At 38.5% G+C, this 13,250-nt stretch overlaps 1 protein-coding gene across 4 annotated transcripts in view; it reads left to right on the top strand.

The window, feature by feature from the left end:
• LOC110005421 (mucin-22-like) overlaps positions 1–11,079 on the top strand; it is a 76,689-nt gene extending 65,610 nt beyond the window's left edge. For 3 of the 4 annotated variants that reach the window (XM_065948160.1, XM_065948159.1, XM_065948161.1), the window contains 11 exons: positions 1,133–1,207; positions 3,434–3,709; positions 3,994–4,236; positions 5,958–6,098; positions 7,959–8,099; positions 8,671–8,733; positions 8,946–9,074; positions 9,884–9,943; positions 10,157–10,225; positions 10,313–10,378; positions 10,492–11,079. In XM_065948160.1, coding sequence (XP_065804232.1) covers positions 1,133–1,207; positions 3,434–3,709; positions 3,994–4,236; positions 5,958–6,098; positions 7,959–8,099; positions 8,671–8,733; positions 8,946–9,074; positions 9,884–9,943; positions 10,157–10,225; positions 10,313–10,378; positions 10,492–10,580 — 1,352 coding nt within the window. In that variant the 3' untranslated portion in view covers positions 10,581–11,079. The remainder of the gene's footprint in view (positions 1–1,132; positions 1,208–3,433; positions 3,710–3,993; positions 4,237–5,957; positions 6,099–7,958; positions 8,100–8,670; positions 8,734–8,945; positions 9,075–9,883; positions 9,944–10,156; positions 10,226–10,312; positions 10,379–10,491) is intronic. The other variant, XM_065948162.1, reaches the window with a different exon arrangement.
• The last annotated feature ends 2,171 nt before the right edge of the window (positions 11,080–13,250 follow it).

Genomic DNA, 13,250 nt, shown 5'->3' with positions numbered 1-13,250 from the left:
GCCTTTGTTTACTGTCTAATGTAATTAACAGTGAAAACACATTGGCTGTTTGTGAAACATTATTTTAAGGGATATTTCACGTTGACCAAATTCAGTCAAGTTTTACCATAGACTGTACAAAACATGAACGTAGTCTAAGTGATGTCACCCACCCCCACTGAAGCCAGAAAATGGTGGTCGCCATATTGGAAAAGTTGACTCTACTTATCTTTAGATGAATTTGGAAAACGGGCAAAAAGGCGGAGCAGAGGTGGGGCTTAAACCTCCTGGGAAACAACAACGTGTTCTCCTGTCGGTCAACACAGCCACACCCCTAATTAAGAGATGAGCTCTAGAGATCAAACCTGTTTCTGTATCAGGCTGTGGACATGTTTATTTCTGCTGTAAACATTTTAACATAGGACCTAATGGGGAATCCGCCGTTTTTGGAGCCAGTCTAAAGTGGACACTGGAGGAACTGCAGTGTTTTTGCACTTCTGCGTTGACTTCTGGAGGTTTCAGCACAAGTTCTCCAGACAGGGTCACTGAAAAAGTCTGAGTGAATTGACACATTTTAACCAGTAGGTGGTGCTCAAGGGTCTCAGATGCCACTTGCAGTTGGAAGAGGCCATAAGAAGCAGAGGAAGCTGCAGCAGCTTCAGGTCACAGCTGCCAGGTTTCACACGCTCTAGTTTGTTTATTGTTCTTTTTATCAGGTATACAAATATCAATGCAGTTATAAATAAAGCCACTTCAGTGGAAGTGCAATAGTGATGATGGTGTTAATGTGTCTGACAATGACTGAGTTGATTGTTTTCATGTTTGTTGTCATTTTCCCTGACCTGTCAGCATCCAACAGATTTAATGCAGCTTTGGTCACATAACGATTTTACTTTTAAGACATGACTTCACATCTTTCAGAAAGGTAAACACTCATTATGAGTCCATACCTGAGGCGCTGACTGTGTGGTGGGTGAAACATTCAGAGAAGAGGAAACTTCAGCGCTCATTAACCACAGATTGAAACAGTCACAGACTCACTCTTATAACTTACTAATGTGGGTGTTTAGGGTAGAGGAACACACACCCGCTGGCACGTAGACGGTCGAGTTCCTGTTCTCTTCTAAGAGAAACTGTGCTCACTTTGTGACAGAAGTCAGTGCCAAGATGAAGGTGATCATCAGCTGCTGCCTGTTTGCTTTCCTCCTGAGCTGTAACCTCACTGCAGGTAAGACTGCCCTGTTTCTCGCCATTACTTTGAAGCATGTTGTGAAGACTTTTGTGTAGAATTTTCTGAGTTGAAATGAATCTGAAATGTGAATCAAACTTTCATGAGGAATTGAGCCGCTGATGTAAGCGTGAGAAAGGTTACTTCAGGAAGTAAAAAAACAGCCCGGATAGATTCAGTGGTAACGTACCTACACCGTAATATTTACATAAATGTGGAATATTTTTTAATGTGTTATTCTCATCAGTTTGGGTTGTTGGTTGTTGGTTTTATACATGATTAGTGCATTGATTTCTTTAGTATGAAGATGAAGAAGATATCCTCCATTAATTATTAGAGGGAGATTACATTTGACGCTGTGTTGTTGAACATGCTCCACACACACACACACACGATCCTGTGGATGCACTGATGGCAAACGCTCCTGAGCTGGTGGGGCGGGGGTTTGGTGCCTTGCTCAAGGTCACATCGGCAGTACTCAGGAAGTGATCTGACACCTCTCCAGCTACCAGACCAACTTCCAGACTAGGGCCCTTTCCGAATAGCCACAGTTCAGTCGGCAGTACGTACTATTCAGTATGGAGTTTCAGTATACTGAACTTTCGTGGTCATTCACTATGCATTTTTTGGGTCCACCTCAGTATACTGAACATTTCAGCATGGATACTAACTTCCGGATTTCATGCAGTATGGATCGGATGTATCCTTTCAGGAAATGAATTGTATTTTACCACCCACAATGCTGTGTGAAATTAAACGTAAATCGTCACGTCCGCCTCCAAATCAAAACAAACGAGCGTGGATTACTTGAATAAATTTTTAATCTAGAGTTAAAGTCCCGACTGAAATCGCTACTTTTAATTAACAACAGAAAATATAACAAATATCTGCATTATCATAAAACCTTTCCCCCTCTATTTAAATAATGATTTCACTATTTAAATGCGTCTGTCTGACTTGTGATGTTGTTTTTTGTTTACCTGACTGTATATGCGCATTACTCTTCTTGAATAAAGCTAAACAGAAAAAAAAATCTGCCTACTGTGCGCGCCCACTGAACAGTAGGTACTAAAGTTTTGTACTTGCAGGTATTTGCAGACCCTTTTTCAGCTGATGTTGAGAGTGTCCCAAGTGTGTTGCAAATGGAACTTGTTGACCTGCAGTGTAACAGTGAACTGAAAAATAAATTCAGAGAGGTATAGGGGAAGGCAGACCTGACTGGACAGTTTCTAAGAGAATTACCTGCATCCTTCCCAGAGCTATCCAAATTGTTCAGTCGTGTAATGTGCCTTTTTGGAAGCACATGTCTGTGTGAGAAACTTTTCTCGACAATGAACTTTAATAAATGCAAGTACAGGTCCAGGCTTAGTGATGCACACCTTGAAGCTGTACTCAGGGTTTCAACTGTGACCTCCATCAAGGTAAATGTGGCTCATCTGTGTGAGCAGAAGCGCTGCCAGGTGTCTGGCAAGAAATAGAATGCAGGATTAATGTATTGGTATTTTGAGTAACTGCATTTTTTGGTTCAGTGCAGGTTTTATTTATTATTTGATTAAGTTATTTAAGTTATAAAGCAAACACAAAAGACTTGCACTACTAAATGAAAGCAGATGTTTTGAAAAATGTATATAAACTGCTGTTTGTATTAGTGATGTGTGACAAAATTTTGCGGAAACAAAAAGTACATTTGCAAAAATAAAGTCCTTTTTGTGGTGCTTGAACTTTGTAGTGGCCCTCCTTCCAGTCGACAGTACTCCCAGTGGCCCCATGCCAGTTTGAGTTTGAGACCCCTGTACTAAACAGTACACAGCACGGATAGTAGGTACTGCCTACTGCCTACTGAAAGATTGAGTAGGTACTTGGCAATTCGGATACAGCCACTGTCTGCACCGGGACTTGAACCAGCGACTCTCTGGTTCGCCAATCCAAGTCCCTAGAGACTGAGCTGTTTTTTCTTACTGTCTGTCAAAACACCAATGGACGTGCATTAAACGTGAACGTGCATGTTTAAACCTGATGCTGCATCATTAAGATGATCCGCCTCTGCATGTGAAGTCTGGTGGATTTAATGTTGGAGGTTCATGACACAAAGACACGTTTGATGAAGAGAAAGTTAAATGTGATTCTGAAACTGGTTTCAAACCACATTTTAGTTGCTTGCAATTTTAAGAATACAGACATCCTGACAGCCGAGTCTTTGTATCTAACGTTGTGTTTCTGTTGCAGCAATCATCCATAAAATAGTCGAGCAGAAGGAATCAATCGCTTTACCCTGTCCTCACCCTGTGATTAAAGTGAAGTGGAGCAGAGAGAAGAATGGAAACAAAACTGACTTAATGACTGTTGAGGGTGAAAAAGAGACAAAACACATTTCAGACCCATATAAACATTACAGTTCATTAGCAGATAAATCTCTACAGATACAAAAAGTAACGTTCTCAGATGATGGAAGATATTTGTGTAACGATGAAGCAGCTGTGGATCTGACGGTGATCCCACCAGGTAACATCGAACTTTGATAAAAACTTTTCAACATGACTCGATTTCTCTGCCCAGATTTTGTATTTTAGTTTAACATGTATCACAGACACACTTCAGTAATTTGAAAGAACTGTGCATTTTCATTTAAAAAAATTGGGTTTGAGTTTTCTTTCCAGTCATTTAAAAAAAATATTTTCTACCTTTGTTAGTCTTTATTTAATGACAGTTTAGAATCCTCTGACTTTACTCTGCGTGATGCATTAATCGTAGCTCATAATAAAACCTGTTTTGTTTCCTCTGCACAGGAACAGTCGTTCTCGAGGCAACAGAGAGGACCAGGGTCACTCTGAAATGTCCTGATGTTTCAGACGATCACGGATGGTGGACAGACGTTGTAGACATACAACAACAAAGACGGTTTGTTGTTTCAAAAGCTAAAAAGACGTTGACAATAAAAAAAGTGAATGCTGCTGACTCTGGACTTTACTCCTGTGGTGGAAAACCTGCTGCGTACCTGAACGTGATCAGAGATGATGCGTCTGACAGAGGTGAGAGGAACACATCATCAGGGAAGAAGTTAAGAGAAGTTATTTAAAAGAAGTCAGACAGATTCTTAGTAATCTACCTTTTCACCTTCTTGTCACAGATATTTAGAGATATGAGGACATTGATACCTCTCATATTTATCCTGTTTGACTTCCCCAGACTCACCGATATTGTTTTTTTTAAACTCCATGTAAGCTTCCTCTTGATCAGACCTCTGACCCTTTTATAAAAAAAATCTGATACCGATCTATCGACAGATATCTTTGTTGATTTGTTTAGAGATAGATAACACATTTTTTGAGTTGACCCCACAAATGCAGTTATCAAACACTTGTAGAAAAGATTAATAATTAAGACAAGATGGTCACTAAACTGGAAAGTATCTGTTCATGTACGTGCATCACCGCTCAAGAGTGATGATGCTTTTTGTAATCCATATAGCGCCCTCTGCTTTTGACAGAGAACTGCTAGTGTAACACAAAGATACTCAAATGAAATGCTTTTTGACTCTTGAAGATATCTGTAATATCGACACATGTCTGAGATACAATTAGCCGATGCCCATTGTAGCGTAACTGAAATCGAGCAGGGGTCCAATTGAGCGCCAGACAGACCCTTAAGTCTGTCAAAAAAGTCTCAGGGTGAATAGCACATATTCCCACCTAAATTCAACACAAAACCACGCTACGAAATACAATTAAATCAAAGTTTTTTTGTACATTAAACATACATTCAGGACAACAGAAATATTTCATATTTAAAGTTCATCAAAAACAAAGATTTAAACCAGTCCAATGTTCTCATAAAAAATATAAATATTAAAGAAAGAGAGGGGTTGAGGGTGTGTGAAGGTGTGTGAGCGGCTGTTTGGGCTGGGGGGAAGGAGAGATTGGAGACCAGAAGCAGGGGAAGTCTTGAGGTGAGGTAACACAGAGAGAGAGTGAGACGATATCACCTGTCCAGGTTTTTGTTCCTGAGAGGGGTTGCAGCGTTACCACTCCAATGATAATTTCATAACTGCCCGATCATCTACGAAGCTCCAGTCCATACCTCCAGAGCAAAGAAGGCAAAACAATCTGCCCACTCTAGGTTTTTATGAACGCTCCTCTCCTTTAATTGTTTGGCATCCAAGAACATTGCAAGCAGCCTGAACCCTCCTTCTCCAGTTGTCCAACACTCTACTGTGCAGCAATCCTCTGTCTCCTCTCACACACACTCTCCCTCTCAGGTGCAAACAATCATCAATTTGCCTCTCCTAGGCCACACCCCTTCCTCACAGCCCTCTGCTGTGCAGCTGGATGCAGACTGCACCCTGTCTGCTACACCATAGTCAAGCAATATGCTAATATCGGCCGATATATAAAGACACACATTATTTTCTGTTTAACACTGAAGGGAACGAGGCTGAACCCACAAAACCACCTACAAGACAAACAGTAGCAACGAGCAAACTATTAAAGTGTAGATTGTTAGAAAACTCCAGCCGATGTGTAGCTGAGCTCTTGGCATCAAGTTGATTTGATGTGCATTTTTCTGTAGTATTATTATTATTACACTAGCCTCTTCATTCAACTGGTCCAAGTCGTGAGAAAACTTTATATTTGACACATCTAAAAAAAAAAAAAACGCAGCTTTTTTTCATTTCTCACGTTCAGCCCGTGATCGAGAGCGAGAGTTATTTTCTGTTTCTTGTATTATAACTGTTTTCTGTTTAACACTGAAGGTCACAAGGCTAAAACCACTAAACCACCTACAAGACAAACAGCAGCAGCAACAACTGTTCCATTAACAACGGCGAACAGTAACATGGCAACGACAAAGAAAGAAAAGTCCAACAACAAATCCACAGAAGATGAGGATAATAGTAAGTTGCCCCTGATTTTAATACTGTCATTAAAGAGATGTTTACACAAAAACAATCCACTGAAAACTGAATCGTTATAAGTTAGTGTTTTCCAAAAAAGTTCTGCGTTCAGACGACATTTTGATAACTGCTGTGCACACGCATCCTCAAAACAACTAAAAACCCTGCAGTGTTCATGCCAGGCCAGTAGTTGGTGTAGTAGTTGTAACTGTGTAATGAAACAACAGAGCATGTGCACATACTCTTCCGTCTACAGAGCAATTGACTTAAAACTATCGTACATATTTTTAAAAACTGAGTCGGGTCCTAGTAACCACACTGCTGACAAAACAATGCCCATCACACGACCTTAATGTAAACTGTTGCATGTCCTGGACATGCAAAAACCACCACCCATTAGTTAACTAGACTACTCTTTCCTAGAACTAAATAATAATAATAATGTATACTTTATTGATCCCGGGAGGGGAAATTCATTTTTACACTCTGTCTAGTTAACATGCTACACAAACATAGGCCAAAATACACACACATGCACAAACAGGATCCTATGGACATGCACTAATGGAGAGGTCTCAGAGTGAGGGGGCTGCCTGCAGTAGGTGCTATTGAGCTGGTGGGAGGGCTAGGTGCCTTGCTCAAGGGCACATTTGCAGTGCTCAGAAAGTGGATTGGCACCTCTCCAGCTACCAGGCCAATTTCTGGACTTGGACCAGTGACCCTCTGATTCCAAACCCAAGTCCCTACAGACTGAGCTACTGCCGCTCACTCTCTCCTAACCTGCTAGTCTACTCTTTCCTAGTGGAAGGAGCTATGTAAAATTACTCCTCTAACACCCTTTGGAGGACGGATGAACAAGTTATAATCACAGCCCCAGGATTATCTGCCTAACATTCATTTCTAGAATAATTAGATTCAAGGATAACCCCTGGTATAGGACTCTAGATTACCCCCCAGAGAGGGAATAACTGTGAACTCCCCCCGCTAGGATGTTAGGTGTGTATGAAGTGTGTAATATAAATCAGTAAGACAAGTGTGCCGTGGTGTGACTGCTCAAAACTTAACTTCCGAGGTACACGGGGTCCTTAAGGGGAACTTCCAGTCTTTGTGGTGTAAATGATTTCAGTCAGAAAATGATTTCAAAAAGTTTCTGAAAATTTATAACAATTTTCAAAAGATATTCCAAATGCAAATACAAAAGAGTAAAAGTAAAAGGTATAAAAAATGGAAAAGGAAAACAAAACTCAAAGACCAAACCTAAACCTGAGTGTAGACACTTAAGGTTTTAAAAGATCTTGGCTCAGAGACTAAGTCCCAAAATGGGATTTCAAAAGTCAGAGTGACGTGGATTCGTTTTGCAAAGCAAAAAGGAACCCCGATCAGATTTTCTACAGGGTTTTTATAGCCAAAAAGTCTCTCTTCTTTCAAGATGTTGAAAGCAGAAAAAGGTTATGACTTTATGACCTATGTATTAAATGATGAAAGAATTAAATGATAATAAAACAAAAACAAAAAAAAAATTCAACAATTGCATAACTCTTTCTGATCTCTCAACAAAACAAACAAACAAACAAAAGAGCAAACTATTAAAGTGTAGATTGTTAGAAAACTCCAGCCGATGTGTAGCTGAGCTCTTGGCATCAAGTTGATTTGATGTGCATTTTTCTGTAGTATTATTATTATTACACTAGCCTCTTCATTCAACTGGTCCAAGTCGTGAGAAAACTTTATATTTGACACATCAAAAAAAAAAAAAAAGACTGCAGCTTTTTTAAATTTCTCACGTTCAGCCTGTGATCCTCTGAGCAAGAGTTCTTTTCTGTTTCTTGTATTATAACTGTTTTCTGTTTAACACTGAAGGTCACAAGGCTAAAACCACTAAACCACCTACAAGACAAACAGCAGCAGCAACAACTGTTTCATTAACAACGGCAAACAGTAACATGGCAACGACAAAGAAAGAAAAGTCCAAGAACAAATCCACAGATGAGGACAATAAGAGTAAGTTGACCCTGATTATAATATTGTCATTAAAAAAAGTTTTATTTAAGAATTATTTCATAACCTTCTTGAGTCAAGATTACATTTTAGAAATCAGAAAAATGAAGACTTATCAAAGCTACTTTAGTTGATGTACTACTCGTCCTTAAAGGAGCAGTATGTAACTCTGGCACCTTGTTTAAAATGAGTACTGCAGTCCAAACTAAAAACATTGTAGGAGCTGTCTCCCCCGCCCCCTCCTGGCAGGTTGCCTTGTGGTGGACACTGAAGCTTCAGTGTTTAGCCAGCTCTGCATCGGTCTGTAAACCTTTCTGCATTCTAACCTCTCTCCATTTTTCATAAGCATCAGCATAAAGAAACTATCAAATTACATCCACACAGGTTTAGTCACACTGTTGTTGAATTAAAACAGTAAAGCCTGATTAGATTCTTAAATATGTTTTTCAAAGTGGTCAAACTGTTCTGTGATATATTTTGATTGAAGTGTTTGACTGCAACGTGAAAATATGAATCTAGTCTTTAATTAAAATATTGCAAAATCTATGTTTTCTTTTTCCCCACAAACTAAAAGGATGGAAGACACAAGAAACAACTTTAACGACAACTTTAAACTCAACACAATCGGCAGACTCAGGTAAAGAAACAAGTGTTTCAAATTAACCATCACGACGGTTCGAACATCTCATGGCTCAGAAAACATAGAACCAACAAGTCTGACTTGTAAAGTTTTTAGTGTTTTGTTATTTTATGTTTTACTTTAATAATTATTCAAATACTGAATGAAAAGAGCCTGCTCTGTGTACCATCGATCGAATTTGAGTTATTCATTCTGATTAGATTTTTCAGACTTCAAAGACACTCCAGGTTTGGTGTCAAGGATGTATATCTTCATCACCGTCCTCATCATCATCCTCATCATTATCCTCATCATTATAGTCACTGTCTACTGTAAAAAAAGAAGATTTAAAAACGGAGGTAAATGAATGCTTCTTGTTAACAATATTGTCTATAAATCAAGCAGAATATGAGATATTTAAATATAATTACACAATACAGAAGAAGAACAAAAACGGGGGACGATCCAAATAAAAAAACGAGAAAAAGAATCTGGATGAAATTCTGGCCGAGAAGACGGTAAAGGTGCTTAATGCCATGTGTGCAAAATGCAAAAAATACACAACATCCTGGACAGGGAGCAGTCAAATAATCATAGTGGCACACACTTGGACATATTATTATTTGGACAAATTTGCGATGAGCCCCAAATTGGGCCATGCCTGTCTCTTTGTATTTTTCCTTGTAGAGCAGCAAACGAAACTCACTTTCACGCTCAGTTGTTGGATGTTTGGAGATCCAAATGAATCCCGACCGTCTGGGAGCTCGGCTCAGATTTAAGTTTTACTACGCCTTCACGTTAAAATACACAAAAAGACATGAATTCAAATAAAATGAAATAAAAACTCACTTCAAATTGACCTTCTCAGCCATCAGACAAAAGAGGCCATGTGGCACCCACAAAAGCTTTAAAAACGTCCTACCACTTTGCAACAAGAAGGGGGTTTATAATCAGACTGCTTAAATGAATCTCTTAATTATGAGCGACATCAATCCTTTCATTAAAGCAGTAAGTTTACAGTAAGTCTACAACATGCTCATAAAGCAAGAGTTCATCTTACTTCAGCTGGTTTTTAACTCAATAGAAAAAGAAAAACCGTTACATTTTTTTTCATCTTAAAGTCCGATTTAGTCCAGATTACCTGTTGTGCCCGCCTTTTTCTTTGCAGGTAAAAAAGAAGAAGCTATTTATGAAGAAATACCGGATGCATTGTTTCAGCCAAAAAATGGTGAGAAAAGTTATTTTTATTTTATAGAGAAAGACAAACTTGCTGTTTCTGGGATGACCAAGAATGTTGCAGCAGTGATGGAAAAAACAAAACAAAGCTCAGTCAGCTGTGTAAAGCAAGCTTTGGTTTTAAAAAACCTTGGTGTAAAAAGAAGCCGTATAAGTTAATGTTAGCTGGTTCTGTATAATAATGCTTGTTGGTTAAATTTTTTAGACAGATTAAACCAAAATGATCCCACGTATTCCACCATCTCTGAGCTTCCTCTGATGGAGAAGCCAACTGGTAATACTTTTACATTTACACTAAAAATGTTTGTTAAACCAAATATTCCTGGTAAAATATAGAATATTTTGTCATGTTTTCTTGCAGACACAATTCTACCTAATGAGTCCCCTTACTCCTGCATCGGAGACACGTTAGGTAGAGATTACACAGGTAACAGTTAGCTCCTTAAATGTGGGAAACATATTTAGGTTTCAAGATTCTAAATCTAAATCCCACCAAATGAACCTGCCAAACAGACAAGACTTATTCTTTTCCATTTGCAGATTTGACGCAGTCGAATGAAAGCCCATATTTTTTACTGAAGAAACCTGAAACACCCGAGAACAACAACGACGTGACGTCTGCAGTTTGAGCGGAAAATTCTTCAGTTGTCGATAAAACCTGCTTCTTCAAGAGTTGGTGCCTTGTTTCCACTTGAGACTGTAAATAATAAAGTTTGAAGCCTGAGTGACCCGTCTGTTCCTGCAGGGGACACTGAAGTCCCATCGATGGCGGTCTCCATGCTGGAAATGCTGTCTCAGTCTAACTTTCAGTCAACCTAAAGACAGGCTGAGAGCTGGAGCTGGAGCTGAGGCGGGTTTTAAGCCTCCTGACAAACCGTTACACCGCGCCCGCCTGTCAAGCTGGTCAGCTACACGACTTAATGTGAATAACTCTTATCCTTCATCAAATCAAAACCTATAGGTCATCAAAACATTCACCCCCCTGTACAGTGTGTGTCGATCGAGACATGAGCTAATCAGACCTATTTGTTTTTTTGTACCAAGCTGTAAACATGTTAATCTCTGCTGTAAAAACAGACTTTTTGAATGTGGTTTTTCAGATTAAATAAATATTTCTATATAAATGCACTCCTTTATGTCTACTTATGAGTATACATTTCAGATTTGAAATGACAAGACTAAAATGTGCATTAATGCTCAACTCAATAGCTAAGGGAAGGAAGTCTACTTTTACACAACTTTTTATTCTTTTGACATTTTTTTTTTACCAAATACTAATGTAGTTCATTTCTTAAAATGGGATGGAACAGAGTCATTGCTAAATTTGCCCTTAAACACAGCCCCATTCTTAAATCAAGATACATCAAGAGTAAATAAGATCAATAACAGATAATATCACATAATATCAACTTCTCCCATCTAAACTGGACAAAGGGTTTCAAAATGGGAAGAAAAGGGTTTGATTGCAAGTTGTTTGGAGGAGATCTATTTTTATTTGAACAGCATGAATACAGTCTTCCAAGGTGCAAACCCTCCTTCTTCTGAAGCTTGTGGAGCTCCTTCATGTACTGCTGTCTTATCTGCTGGCCATCTTCTCTCACCAGAACTTCGACTGTTGAAATGTCATTCTGAAGAAGCTCGAGCATGTGACATGGATCCTGGAGAACATGGACTTTTAGTGAGGGGTCTTCAGGATGGCAAAGAAAGAGAGAAAATATCAGTTATTCATGAAATCATTTGTTTGTTCTCATCTATTTTTCTGTATTCATCTGTGTGTAAGAGCACATTTATAAATTCAACAGTGTACTACCCAGACAACAAAGGTACAGTATTCAGGTAATCAACATCTATACAAAGTTAATAAGATAAACCTTATTGTAATCATGCTGTTTTCAGCTCTCTCACTCACACAATGATATTCCACATCAAATTGCCTCAGATTTTGTGAGGAAAAATTAAGCAGTTTATTGTGGATAGTACTTCATCTTTACATGAAACAAATATTACCTGAATTATTTAAATCATTAACAGGTCCCAACTCCCTGTGCTTCAGTACAGAACATACAGTAACTCATTTATTGTTAACATGAGCTCGATACATGGCTGTATCCTTAAACTATTTCTTGTACTTTTTATATATATATATATATATATTAAGGCTGGGAACGTTAACGCCTTATTTTCGCGTTAACTAATTGATCAATTATCGCCGACAATTATTTTATCTCGCATTAACGCAGTTTTTATTAGTTATTTTCTTATTGTAAAAGTATTTTGCTCACTGGTTTTTATTTTGTAAAATTCCATCGTGAGCCTAGTATGTTGCTTTTGGCGGATAATCAAGCATGGAGAAGGGTACGGAACTTTTACATGGCCATTTTCATTTTAAAGTTCTTCCAGACGGCGCAGTCCACAGAGCCGAAGTTATTTGTAACCACTGCGAAGTTGAATTTTCTTATCACCGGAGTACTTGATAAGTACTCCAAAATATGTTGCAGCCAGAAACTCAGGCGGACGCTGAAAGGTCGTTTCACTTGTCTTCACTTTATTAAAGCGTTTAACAAAGACCCAGTACCTTCATTCACTCTGCCTAAGAGTCTCTTCAGCTGCTGAATAATAACGACAGCTTTCTTGCTAACTCCGGAGCATCACAACAACAACACTCTTCTTCTCTGAACTCCTGCATGTCACTGTTTCTCACTCACAGACTCCACCTAGTGGTGTAGATTATGCAGCGCATTTAATTAATAACATGTCAACATGGACTGCTTGAATAATGTTGCAGTTCAGAAAAATACATTAACATTAGCAACTTTGAAGATGAATTCAAAAAGGATTTTAAACTAAAGAATTTCAAAATGACAAGTACAACAAAAATGTGTTTGTGGGGTCCCCGATAACCAAACAATAAACATCAATGTTCTAAATTGACCTGTCACACTCTCCCCCACTTTAAAAATGGCGTCCTGACATTTTCATTATACCGCTTAGCCTAAAACCTTTCTGGGCAGTTTTTTTTTTTTTAATATAACAAAGAGAATGACATTATGCCCTTGCAGTGGCAATAAGCTTTAGTTTTGTATTTATTTGCTTTGATTACATTGTTTAGGTTGAGAAGTACATTTACAATAAAAGTGCGTTATACACTACTTTTGAATTCATTAGTGGATTTTGCGTATAACAATGCGATTAATCGTGATTAAACACAGGAACTCATGCGATTAAAACTTTTAATCGTTGCCCAGCCCAAATATATATACTTTATATCTTATTTTCATTCCATATGTTATTTATATCTT

Source organism: Labrus bergylta, chromosome 19 (assembly GCF_963930695.1).
Source record: "Labrus bergylta chromosome 19, fLabBer1.1, whole genome shotgun sequence".
NCBI classification, from domain to species: domain Eukaryota; kingdom Metazoa; phylum Chordata; class Actinopteri; order Labriformes; family Labridae; genus Labrus; species Labrus bergylta.
The sequence above is the reverse complement of the archived record's forward strand: the minus strand, read 5'-3'. Positions and strand labels throughout refer to the sequence as shown.